Source organism: Barbus barbus, assembly GCF_936440315.1.
Source record: "Barbus barbus genome assembly, chromosome: 9".
NCBI lineage: Eukaryota > Metazoa > Chordata > Actinopteri > Cypriniformes > Cyprinidae > Barbus > Barbus barbus.
The window spans coordinates 16,283,087-16,297,480 of NC_136737.1; the positions used below are offsets into that span (position 1 = coordinate 16,283,087).

A 14,394-nucleotide genomic window follows, 5' to 3' on the forward strand; every position below is an offset into this window, starting at 1 on the left:
CAGTGACACATGTAATGTGCATCAAAGTTAACTTAGCTAACTTTAGACATGGTTTGAGGTTTACGGAGGAGAAACAGTGAGATGTTAAACCTAAGGTTATGCCACAGCTCTTGATTAAAAAAAAAAAAACACCCACAAAGGGTGTGAAAACAGAAGTGCAACATCACATTTACAAACCTGAAAGCGAGAGCTAAAAGCAGCTCGAGTGGCAGCTGTGTTAGCTCTTGACAGATAAACACACACCGTGAAGATCACAAAGAACTCAGAAACTACAGAGAAGTCACATTCATACTCCCAATGTTGAATGCAGTTTGTCTCAGAGCAGGAGAGCTAAATGTGCTCAGTCTTAAAGCTTTTATGAAGCTGCAGGAGTAACACGTAGAAATAAATACATTGTGACTGGTTGTGAGGTGTATCTGATGTAGTCCAGAAGTCTGAGAACCCTCTGAAAATCTGGGATTAAAAAATTAACATAAATCTGATAAAAAAAAATAAATAAAAATAAAAGTTCAGGAATATCAGTTGCTTTGGAAAGGAATATTACTATATTAGAAAAAATACTAAATAAATATGGAATAAATTAAATTCATGAAGTAAATCTGTAAAAAAAAAAAAAAAAAAAAAAAAAGTACATTAAGATATAAATGTAATAGGAAAAATATATTCAATTACAAAAATGCAAATGACAAGCATTTCACAACTCTAGGATGTATTTAAATCTGAAATTAAACAAAGTTTGTAATGGGCAAAAATGAGAAAAATGCTAAATAAATATAGAGTAAATTAATAATAGACACTAAATAAATAATATATTTTAATAGAAAAACTGAATTAATAAATTAAACCCAGAAACAGCTTTCAGGATATAAAAACGATTCAAGATATAAAATGTATTACTAAAAAGGTGATTTAAACCTGCTGAGCAACATAAATTTTTAGAAGATCCTTAAAGGTGCCATAGAATGCATTTGATACAGTATTTTAAATTGTTCTCTGATATCTACACAGAAGGTATGTGGCTTAGGAAAGGGCAAAAAATCTCCAGAAAGGATTTTACATGTCCATTTACAATCCTAGGATTTCTCCCTAGAATGAAACGGTCTGTTATTGGCTTATTTGGCAGGGTCATGAATAATAATGAGCTCTGCTCTGATTGGCTGTTTCACAGTACGGCTCATCAGCAAGAAGAAAGCACAGGGAGGAAAATATATATTTAAATACTTTCTCTCGCAGTTATATCGTCGGGTAATTATACTGTATATAAAACGCGGGCATCAGGGAGCCGTTATTAATATGCGAGGCACTGAAACTGCTTTTGAACGATCCATCGATCGCCTTATATTTCACTTTCAAGAGACGCGATCACACAAACTATGTTTACATTATGGAGCAACAGTACTTACCACACATTTCACAAGATCAGATGCTTGTCAGTCATTCGCCATCATCCTCATCTCTCCTTACTGAGAGTGAAATCTTATGTACTGTCACAGGCTACCGCTAGCAAGGAGCTAACCATGTCCCTTTAGTGGCTCGCGTTATTTGCTTTCTGTGCCTTTCTGAATACAGACACCAACCCATCCCTGCACTTCACACCCCCTGCACGGCCTGGAACATAACATTTATTGTGTTATTTTCGCTGTTGTCCGCGCTTGTTTATTTACAATACCTGCAGAGCTTCTGATGGTTCGGCCGGCTTAGAACAAGGGCGGGTTTATGCAAATGTTGGGGGCGTAGTGATCCTGACTGTTGCGTCACAGTCGGTGTTATGTTCTGATTCGCCTGTTTTTCAGTGGTCTTTTTTAATCACGAGATTTACATAAGAAGGAGAAAACTATGGTGTTTGAGGCTCACTGTATGTCATTTCCATGTACAGAACTGTTATTATTTAAATATGCCAGGGTAAAGACAGTTTTTCATTCTATGGCACCTTTAAAAATAACATAATATAATACAAAAATTGAAAATTTGGAAACATAGTTTTAGAATACAATTTGTAATACAAACACATTTATTACATTTAAAAAAGCTAAATAAATGTGAAATAAAAAAAACATTAAGATAAACTTAATTTTATATAATAAATATATATAAAATTACAAAATTCAAAAATCTGGAAACAGATTTAGTTTTAGAATATAGTTTGTAATACAAACTAACACATTTAATATATGTAAAAATGCTAAATAAATCTGAAATAAATTAACAAAGAACATTAAGACACAAACGTAACTTTTTTAAAAAGTACTAAATCAAAAAATAATTAAAATAAAAACAAGCTAAATACAAGCACTCTCACTAATCTGGAATTCAAAACTAACTTAAATTTGAAATTAAACAAATTGTTAAAGGTGCCATAGAATGGAAAACTATATTTACCTTGGCATAGTTGAATAGTAAGAGTTCTGTACATGGAAATGACATACCATGAGCCTCAAACACCATTGTTTCCTCCTTCTTATGTAAAACTTATGCGTGAAAAAGACCACTGAAAAAGAGGCGAATCCCAACATAACACCATTATATGTTGCATAACGTATACCAACGCAGCCGGACCTGCACAGCCGAATCATCGATGCAGTGTTACCAGATATTGCTATTAAAAAAAAAAAAAAAAACTGATAAATATATAAAAATAAAACAAGATTATTTAAAATCTTTTGCAATTAAGATAAAATAAAGATATCGCTGACCATAAACTGCAACGTCCTACTTTATTGACTTTCTAAAGTGTCAAAAAGAGTGAAAAGATCCAAAATCCAAAAACGCTTATAACCACTGGATCCGGCAGCACAGAGGCTGCAGCGTCCCCGGCCACGCCCTCTCTCAAGCTTCGTTCACTCCACCAGCGTCTCGCAGCGATCATGTTCATACCACGGACACTAAACATTCTTGCAAAATCTCTCAAAATCTGTATCTTCGTCTGACACAGGCTCAAACATATAAGGTTGGATTCCTAGTCTCTCCATCGTTTACGGACAGTAGAAATCTGTTTGCTGTGTGAGCTGCTGAAACGAGCCACGCTGTGAAACAGCCAATCAGAGCAGAGCTCAACATTATTATTCATGACCCTTCCAAATAAGGTAATAAACCAATTAATTCTAGGGACAAATCCTAGGGTTGTAAATGGACATGTAAAACCGTTTCTGGAGATTTTTTGCCCTTACCTAAGCAACATACATTCAATGTAGATATCAGAGAACAACTTAAAATATTGTATCAATGCATTCTATGGCACCTTTAAATATAATTTGCAATGAAAAATCTTTATATATTAACAGAAAAATACAATACAAGTGGTCTCAGACTTGTGGACCCCACTGAATTTTTGGCAAGTGACTGACCGGACACAACCGTCTGGACCGTTGGGCACATAGAGGGTGACAGGGATGGGGATGGCGCTCTCTGCCCGCAGGGTGGCCATGGCTTTCTGGGCCTCCGTCTCGTTACGAGGGGCCTTCACCCAGGTGCAGCCAAGATAGGACAGTTTACTGAACTGCACGCTGTCTTCCTCCTGCTCTGTCGAACTCTCCAAAACTGATGCTGATGCTTCTGTGGACACAGACAATGAAGAGTCAATACAAGGTTGCAGAAACATGTATTTGTTTATCAGTTTATTTGTTTGTTTTTATTTGTAAAATATTATGCAAGCTATCAAGTGGCTCATCCAATCATATTTAAGAGGTAGAACAATGCGTTTTCTGCTTGTGTCGAAATATTCAAACAATAAACCCTTGCTTTGCATGATCCCTTGTTTTATGTATTGGTCCATTGTCAAGAGTGACTGAATGTGGAAGTTGGTGTGAGGTAGAGAGGAAGTAAGTGTTCAAAGTCACCCAATTTTTTCACTTGGCAACAGGAAGTGGTAAAGACAAATAGAGCTAGTTTAAATGGCATTTGCTGAAACCCCTGTATGTAAATAAATTAGTACACTGCAGCCCTGCCTCTGTTCATTTGTAAAATATTTATAAGACATGGTTTAACAAGGACCAATGAGAGTTTGGGATAAAAACGAGTTCGTTTGTTACTGCGAGCAGGATGTACCATGAGGAGCAGTGTCCAGAGTCAGGCTGGGTGTTCTGATCTTAGAGCTGAGCGCTGCAGGACTTCCTTTCTCCTCTGCAGATCCTGGTCCATCACCAACATCATCCAAGACCTCCTCCATTGCCCGCTCAAGCTGCTCACTACCATTCCACGACATCTGGCAGAGAAGAAATATTATAGATTAACTTCATTCTTACTGACACATTACAACAAATAGTAAAGAATGCTTAGCAGGCTCTAGAAAGAGACACCTTGAGCCTAGGCCTCCCCTCGGAGCTGGAGGGGGAGCCCCCAGCGGTGGGCGGCACAAGCACAAACTCCTCGCTGGTGACGGTTGACACCGATTCAGTGGATCCACTCACTCTGCCCAGAGAGGAGTTGTCAGCCATGATAGCCTGGGACAGTCCGCCCGCTCGGCCCACTGCTGCTGCAATCCTACCAACAAGACAGACCTGTTACACTGGGTTCATGCTGGATTACAAAACCTGCTTTAACTTTCGCAATGTTAAATACTCAATGACTGGGTGGTTTTCTCTGCATTGGATTTCCTTGCATCTTAAACCTGCATGGTGCAATTTTAAGAGGTTATAAATAAAAAGCATATTGGCAGATTTGTATATATTTAACATGTATAACATTTAATTGGAATATGTAAAACATATATATATATTATTACATATTTCTTATACTTTGTTAAACCATAGTATGTGTAAAATAATGAAAATAATTAGATTAATAAAATTAATTAACTATAAATAAAATGTATTACAAAAATTATTTTTGTATCTTTATAAGTTATTTTTGCCACTTTTACTGTAATTTCAGTAAGGCTATTTGGCTGTTTTGTATTAATAATAAAATGAATAAATATTTTTAATTATTTATATAATATATTACCTATTATACACACACACAGGAAATATAATAAAACTAGTGCTGTCAAACGATTAATCGTGATTAACCGCATCCAAAATAAAAGTTTTTGTTTGCATAATATATGTGTGTGTCCTGTGTATATTTATTATGTAGGCTATATATAAATACAAACACATACAGTATATATTTTGAAAATATTTACATGTATTTACATGTTTATATTTATATTCATATAATTTCTATTATAAATATATTTAATATATAAAAATAACAACTTAAATATATACATGTATGTGTGTGTATTTAGGCCTATATATACGTAATAAATATACACAGTACACATACATATATTATGTAAACAAAAACATTTATTTTGAATACGATTAATCGCGATTAATCGTTTGACAGCACTAAATAAACTAAACTAAAATCGTGTTTGGTCTCGTACTGTATCGTGTATCTTGTCAGTGTGTGCACTTGCTTGGCCATTTTTAGTTGATAATCAGGAAAGTGGGTCCAGCTGAATTGAAACGGTGATTTGTTGGCTTGGTATAATAAAGGTTATTATACTGCGGCAGCGGTCGCGGCAGTCGTCGTGTGAAGCCCTCTTAGTGTGAAGACCGAAGAGTGTAAAGACCATCAACTCTACCGTGCGACTCCACCGGCAAGGGATAGAAGTATCGCTTTTTATTTTAGTTTTTTCATTTATATGTTTATTATTGAAATGTTGTTATATGCATGTGTCAATTTTATTTAATTTCTGGGGTGGTGATGGCGCAGTGGATAAATGACAAAAATGACAAAAGTAAGTAAATAACACTATTTAATGTAATTTTCATTAAATAGTGTTATTTAATTAAAGTATTAGTGTTGTCAAAAGACCCGGTACTTCGGTACCAAGTCGGTACTAAAAAAATGAAAAAGTCACGGTACCAGGTTTTTTAAAGTACCGGTGGTACCGAGTACCCGGTCAACCCGGTTCTTGACACGTAGGGCCGTATGATTTCCGCGATGCAAAAAACACGGACCTAGGTTAAAAACGGAATTTACAGTTTAAATGCGGAATGTAACGGAATTTGTCAAGGTTTGAATGAATCAATCAAAAGCAGGTCATTAAACTTAAATCAAATCACTATATGGACTAGTATCTGTAAATATTAAGCTGCAAAAGTTGATTCAAATATGAATCGCGTCTCTGTGTGAATGAATGAATGGCAGAGACGCGTGGTTTTGTTTACTACATACACTGAAGCGCACCTGACGCTCGCGGTGATTTCATCATCTGCCATCTAAATGAGAACATAAATACATAAACAACATCTCCAGAACTGCTCTGAGAGTCACTTCGCGAGCATTTTACCGTTTGTTTTGAGTAAAACTATCCTCATATCATATACACACGACAACCCGTCAAAATAAAAGTTTGGTTTAGACATTGTGCCAGAAATATATTAGGCTACTATTATTACGTAGAAAGTATTTGATACTAATTAAAGAAATTAATAAAACTTAATTTTTTATTAATCACAATATTTCTTCCATGTTTTAATGTTAATAGTAAATCCCCTTTATTTACCAAAAAATAAAATGTGTTTAAATTTCATTAATTAAAAGACAAATTAAATTTGGGTGAAACTTGTTTACTGTTTTCCATACTTTTATTACTTGTGGAAAAACTTGAAACACAATTTTAAATAACCATAAAGAATGGCATTGATTTTTGTACATTTTACATTTGTTTGACTTTATTAATAAAAATAGGTTGTTTTTTAATTAGCATATTTTTGTGTTTTACTTAGGTACCGAAATTGATACCGAGAACCGTGAATTTTCACTGGTATCGGTACTGAATACTGAAATTTTGGTACCGTGAGAACACTATAAAGTATTACAAAAAAAAACCACACTAATATTATTATAGTCTATTGTATTATTATAGATTTGGATCATTAGGTTATGATATTACGGTTTATGATCATTTTCCCCACCCACAAGGCCTTGATGACATCAGCAGAAAAGAAAAGTCACTTCACAGGCAGATTAAGTTATTATATTTCAAAAGAAATTATGAAAATATATTTCTTTTGGAATAATAAACGCAACTGTGCACAATATGATGTGGGAAATTTATTAAAAAAGTAAAAAAGGCTCTATTTTCACATTTCATGAAACTAAGCTTTGGATACTAATCATGTTCAGACAGGAAGGAGCTGAATCAAGAAAAAGGAAAAAAAAAAACAATCAAACAATCAATCAGCGCTAAAGCACCAGTCACGTTCGAGAGTCACAGCAGTGTCATCTGAAAATGATATCAACCATCTAGCATTTCACACATTATTGCGGATTCAACAAGCTCACGTTTACCGAGGTGTCATCTATCTAAGTGCATCTTCACAGCCTCAAAGTCTCTGAACTAAACCATCACTGATGTTCACACTTAGTATGCAACTAGTTCTCACAAGTAAAAAAATTACACACTATTACACAACTATCAAGCATAATGCTCAGATAACAGTGATAGTGAGGATCTCAAACAAGTGTTGAGCCAATAAAGAAACAGCAATCCCATCCTTGTGTTCATATCAGTGGGTGAAAAGGTCTTCACAGTCATGTGGCCGTCATTCTCCGTCAATTACAGCCACTGAAAAATGCACGGATAAAACCGAACGCTAACAGAAGGTCTCTGTGTGCCCTTGATTTTCATTATGTAGTAGTTCCTCGCTTGACATAAATAGAGAATGCATTTAGCTACTCACTAGAGAGAACCAGTTAGGCATTCAAATTGAATTAGACAGCAGAAACGCCAAGGAAACACAAAATATAAGCAATTACAAACTCATGGTCATTATTTTAGAATTAGCCAGCTAAGTAATATAAAGATTACTATTCACTTCTTTGGATGTCCATTAAAGAATTATAGTGTTGCCTGGTAAATATATAGTCTGGTTAATAATAATCTTATCAGCTATCTATAATTTATATGTAATTTTAACCTTTTTTTATTATTATTAAATAAGCCAAAAATGCAGTGAGGTCCACAAGTCTAAGACCACTAAAAAAATTTATTAAAATATATATTTCATTACAAATTATATTCTAACACTTTCTTTCATTTCAAATGTAAATTATTTTTTAATTCCAGATTTTGACTGTCATATTTCATTATTATTTTTTTATTTATTAAACTTTAATGTTTAAAAATGGTAAAACTTTATTACATACATATTTTAAAAAGCTACATTTTACTTTTTTACAAAGTTACAAGTTACTTTTTTTTAAAAGATAAAGATTTAGATATATAGATATAGGTATATGTATGTGTGTGTGTGTGTGTGTGTGTGTGTGTGTATGTATGTATATATGTATGTGTGTGTATATATATGAAGAAGAATTGGCCCTGTTCTGCAGGTGCATTAGAGCTAACATTAGCATCATGCTATTGCTACATAAGACAATTTATGAGATTAATAGTACACTTTTACTCAGAGCTCACTTTAAACCACCATCGAGTGTTTGTAATAACTTCCTTTTGCGATCACATGTGTACATACACTTTGGGCGCGACCCTGGCAACACTGTACACTGGTTCACTGTACCCTTATCACATATGAGTATACATATCGCTCGCGCTCTCTCTCGGACACACTTTCTCTCTCTCTCTCTCTCTCTCTCTCTCCCTCTGCGTTCGCTTCACTTTTGTCGAGCCCGGCGCCTCATAATCACACAATTCCTGCGTCCCAATGTGCATACTATCAATCCTATCTGCCCTAAATATTATTGAAAATTACTAATATCACATAGAATTTAGGATGGATAGTGTGCACATTGGGACGCAGGCAATGATTACCTTCTGCGCGGCGATGACGGCAAGAAGTTGGGGTCAAACCTTATAATTTGCGTTAAAAAAAATAATGCGTTAAAATTTTTAGATGAAATCGCATGCGTTAACGGCCCTAATATATTTTATTTATTTATATATATATATATTATAGTATAGTATACACACAATTAAACAATTTACAATATAATTTAATAATATAATGGCATATACAACATTATAGTTAACTAAAACCATAAAAATATATAAAATATTTAGTTAAAATAAAATAAGTGTTAACTGAAATAATATAATATACTATAAAAATCTTAAATATTTTTTCAGCAAGGCAATATTTCTTATTTAATTTAGCTTAATGTATGAAAATAGGTAAACCTGAAGAAAAAAATATATAAACTATGGTGTACTCGAAAAACAAAAGTGACAAAAAAAATTACTATAACTTTATATTAATAAAATATTCATTAACACATTTTAATTTAAAAAAAAAATATCAGTGCTGTGGTCGCTGACCGAAGAGAATAAAAATATTTATTATATTCTAATAAATTATCCATTCAATAAATTTGATGAAAATATTCCAGTAAGACAAAAATAAATAAATACATGAATAAATAAAATTACATTCAAATAAAAATTTACAATATAAATCACATCATGTTCCTTTAGCTGTAGTAATCAGCACTAAACTCCACCAAGCAGTAGGGAGGGTTAAACTGAGCCTTGGCTTCGGTCTCTGATGTTCAACCACAGATAAAACTGGTGCAGTTTACTTATTCTGGGTGTGCATTAGCCACAATACACTCTCTCTCTCTCTCTCTCTCTCTCTCTCTCTCTCTCTCTCTCACACACACACACACACACACACACACACAGAAGGTCGCAACAGGAGAAACAGGCTCTTCTAACAACTGTATTACTCACACCCATCTGCTTTCTGTATTACTCACACCCATCATTTAATAAAGACAATAAAAAAATACCGAACTAGTACGGGCTGTGTTACTACAACATGGCATAAAATCACATGATACCATTCAGACTGAGCTACTGAGAAAGAGCCAAGGCTTTCCTAACACCCAAAGTTAAAAATGGTCCAATCTAATGAGTGCACTCCTGAGTTATTTGTCTTTCTGTCAGAGTTCTCGTTCAGGGCCAGCCATGATGTAATATGAGAAAATCTGCCCAATGAAATCACCCAGCAAAAAAACAGAACAGAAGAGTAATTGGAACAAACAGAGGAACTATGTAATTAAGCAATAAGGCACAAGGCTGTGCAGTATTGTGGGAATACATTACATTATATTATTATTATAAATTTTAACCTAATGTTTAGATAATTATCTATAGTACTACATTTAGATGCAAATTACTTAATAGCTTTAAGTGTTTAATGTAAAAAAATATATATATATGTATATATGTATATTATAGATATATGTTATCAGCCAAATTTATTATATAAATCATACAATAAAACACAATAAAATAGAACAAACACAAAATACCAAAAATAATCAATATTAAATACATATTCCTTTCTTTTAATTTAACAAAAATACAAATAAGCAAAACTAACACACTTAATATAAATTATAAATTTATAAGCATTTATTTGGGAATTGCAGCCTAAATATTTTTACCATTAACGGGGCTCGACATTAATGCTTGTCCGCTTGTCATATTAGGCCTAATATATATTAACATTGTATATTAATATATAGCGTCATATATTAATGCAAGTAAATTTTTGACTCGGGCAAGTGAATGACTAATTTACTTGTCCGAAGGACAAGCACATGTCAAGGCTTATTGTCCAGCCCTGAATAATATTTAATAATGTTATTTTTTTAAAAACTTTAATATTATCATCAACATTTCTTTGTATTGAATAAGGGTTTTGCCTTTTAGATTTTGTAAACTATATATATCTATATATTAATATTATATTATTTAAAAAATGATATGACCTATAGACCTATATAATCAAACGTCATTAACAGATTGTTTTTTTTATTACACTATTTCACACTAATGTATAACTATTACACTAAATCACATCAATTATATTCCAATAAATAAATAAATAGATATTGAAAAAAAATACTGGAATTTAATGGTTCTGCTTATGATTTCTAACTATGATTTAGGTAGCTTAAATGACTTAATGGCTTTAAGAGCGTTTAAAAAAATTATTTACCAATAATAGGCTAAATGAACCAGAACAGGAACTAACAGCCCGTCAATCACCAATGATGCATCTGCGATTAATCATTGTTGTGGTAACATTAAGTCATTTTCAATAATTGTAGACAAGTTACTACTGGACAGATTTTTCCATTATTCTTGAGCTTTGGAGATGAGACTCCTTTAATGTTTAAAACGAGATGAGGAGTTCATGGCCAGCAGATCAGAACGTTTTAAACAAACTAACATGTTTGTTTTACCATCCTGCTCACTTTCAAACATTAGCCAAACAAACTAGTGTGCCTTTCCATTATGTAAATCACAATATTTCAGACAGTATATCTCTATCTATATATAGACACACAAACACAAATAATGAATTCTGTATATGAAATTTAGTGTCAATCAGACAAGCACAGTATAACAAAATGAACCCAGTTTACCCTGCTGTTACGACCAGCTATTTAAAAACTAATACAATATAATTAAGTGCGAAAAACGCTGCAAAAACTGTCAAAATATTAGCAGTTGTCTAAACAGGGATTCAAAGTAACAGACAGGAAACGCCTTCAACAACTGAAAACAAGGCTGACTAAACACCGTTTCCTACTACTATTAATGCGTTTCATTAAACACACACACACACACACACACACACACACACACACACAAACAAACACACAAACACACACAAAACCCATCGTAACAGCTAGTTAAAATCCTAAACACAACGTGTGCTGTCAGTGAGAAGCAGCCTAACTAAGCTGAAGCTAGTCAGTTAGCCAGCTAGCCACTGCTAATCAACAATTAGCTCATTTTCTGCCACTTTAACTTTAAAATAAGCGCTTACGAGCCTCAGAGGCTTTTAAACGCTCCCACGCAGAGCACATAACAAACCCGACCGCGTGTGTCGTGTCGACGCGGACGTTGTCTTTAATTTTGGTGTTTGTTGTGAGTTTCCTGAGAGGGTAAAAACCAACTTACTTGCTGTCAGCTGAGCGACGCGCGTGCACATCCGCAAACCTCATCAGCGCTCGCGCCCCGTTCACAGGGCGCAAGCGACGTCATCGCCGCCGCTGGAGAGAGACACGCCCACCGCTTCAAACGCGCGAGTCAGCAGCGCCTCAGGTGACGGGCACCTGCTGTTGGTTTACTACTAATTGTCTTTATTTAAGAAAACAAAAATATATATAGAATTTAATTTAATGTATTACGTACTATCACGTTACAAAACGTATTTTGTCGTAGTGCATTTAATTGAATTTATATAGCCTATTTTTTAAATAAAACATAATAACATTTAAAAAAAAAGAGCAAAAACACGAAAATAATACACTGAATGTATATTTGTAAGTGTATATATAATTTTTAGGGCTGTCAGTTTAACGCGTTAACTTAATTAGTTAATAAATAAAATAACAATAATAATAATAAATTATTATCTTGGAGAGGCACTGCAGTGTTTAGTTTCTGAATGAATATTGTAGCCTAGTACATTTAATGAAATGTATAACTTATAAAATATAATATAATAACATGAAACTAAAATACAACAAAAATCGTTTAAAAAATGGGAACAAAAATCATTTAAAAAAAGATGAAAATTTGATCAAGGCAAAATTCTGATTAAAATCTAAAAAAAAACTCTAATCTCTGTTATATAAAATATATTATAAATGGTACAGCAAAGCATTTAGTCTATTAAATCATTCATTTTTTTGTTCAAACAACAAAAAACTATTGTCGTACAATAAATTTTTAATTTATTAAATAACATAAAATGAAATAAAAATACTACAAAAATAATACACTAAATGTAAACACAAAAAAGTAAATGTAATTAAGGTAAAAAATTCATTCATTCAATGTAAAAAAAAATTATTTCTGTGATAAATATACATATTTAAAAAATAAATATAAATAACGTATTTTATAAAGACCCAAGGACTATTATATTGATTTTTTATATATATATATTATAAATATTTTCCTTCTTTGCATGGCACGGAGTAATAAAATTCATTTATTTCTTTATTTGCTCACTGGTTCATCTGTAAAACATTGCTCATGTTTTAAACAATCTAAAGAAACTACAGCAAAAAGGTTTTTCTTCACATGGAAAGTAGTTGCTACCAGTTCTATCATCACATCTTTATCATTGACAGATAATTATGAACAAGTATTACAAATTTATAACTCAAACAAGTCGGCTTGACCTTGACTAAACATGAGCCATTATTTGACTGATAAAAGTTCGGCGAAACCAGGTTAACAAACAGACTGAATAATAACTTACATATTCAAACTTTTGCATGTAATAAAAAGAAAGTTCATCATAAACACATCTCTATATTTACCTCAAACATCTCATCATTTACTAAACAGACACTCTTTTTTATGACTGATTACACTGAACTTGCATAGAAATGGCAAAAAAAAAATCTTTCAGTTAAAGGTGAAGTGTGTAATTTTGCACCTCTAGCGCCACCAAGTGCCCAAGCAAAAAAAACTACTTATTTTTTAATTAAATAAACTTTTAACAAAACGTTCTTGTGTAGGATAGCCCTCATAAATTAGCCTATTACAGGAAGCCCATATGTTAAAATATCAGAAAGGCCCAGACAGTTTTTGAAGGTCGCTTAGAAAACTAGGAGCCCTTACCCTCCACTGCAAAAAAAACTTCTCAATCAGTATTTTTGTCTTGTTTTTCAGTAAAAACACTGACAACACCTTTTAAGATGTTAAAACTTCAAAGAATATTTATTTTGTTTAATGTTTGTTATTTTATTGTTGCTTTTGTTCTATTTTATTTATTTTTATTTATATTCATTGTTTTTGAAAACCAGAAGAATGTTTTTTTTTTTGTTTTCAAAGCCCTTCACTCTTTATTTTTGTTTTGTTTTCCATAAAAACATTTAAACACCTTTAGAAACAGTGCAAGCCTATCTTCAGAGAATAGTTCATTATTATTATTTAATTTATTATTATTTGTTACTTAAATAATTGTTTATTTGTTTTTTGTTTATGTCACTGTTATTGTTGTCCACTGTTTTGAAAATGGCAGGTTTTTTTTCTTGTTTTAGCACAAATCTAAGTTCAGCGAAGTCTCAGTTCAGCGAAGTCTATTAAAATAAGCGGAAAAATAATTAAACATAAAAAACTAATTCAAGATGAAAAACAAGCCTTATCTTGCACAACTTTGCTTCTCAAGTTTGCAAATTACCTTGTTTTAAACATGCTTAGATTTAACAACAAGACAAAAATACAGATTAGTAAAATTTTTCAGTGTCAATTTGAGTCAAATAAATTCAGGAAGAACAAATTTGTATTAGTTTCTATAAAACATCAGTTTTACTGCTAGACAAATAAAATGTAAAAACTGAGTACTGGATGTCCTTTGGTCCCTATTCGCTCTGGTTTGTAGGGGTGTTTTCGGAGGACGTCACTGA

The 14,394-nt window shown here is 32.7% G+C and overlaps 1 protein-coding gene across 3 annotated transcripts in view; it reads right to left on the bottom strand.

The window, feature by feature from the left end:
- The window catches only part of LOC306875309 (rab GTPase-activating protein 1-like), a 105,440-nt gene extending 93,449 nt beyond the window's left edge, over positions 1 to 11,991 (bottom strand). For all 3 annotated transcript variants that reach the window (XM_079425778.1, XM_079425780.1, XM_079425779.1), the window contains exons 1-4: positions 11,930 to 11,991; positions 4,296 to 4,479; positions 4,045 to 4,201; positions 3,345 to 3,552 (exon numbers count right to left, since the gene is read on the bottom strand). In XM_079425778.1, the coding sequence (XP_079281904.1) occupies positions 3,345 to 3,552; positions 4,045 to 4,201; positions 4,296 to 4,479; positions 11,930 to 11,973 (593 nt within the window). In that variant the 5' untranslated portion in view covers positions 11,974 to 11,991. The remainder of the gene's footprint in view (positions 1 to 3,344; positions 3,553 to 4,044; positions 4,202 to 4,295; positions 4,480 to 11,929) is intronic.
- Positions 11,992 to 14,394: the final 2,403 nt, after the last annotated feature.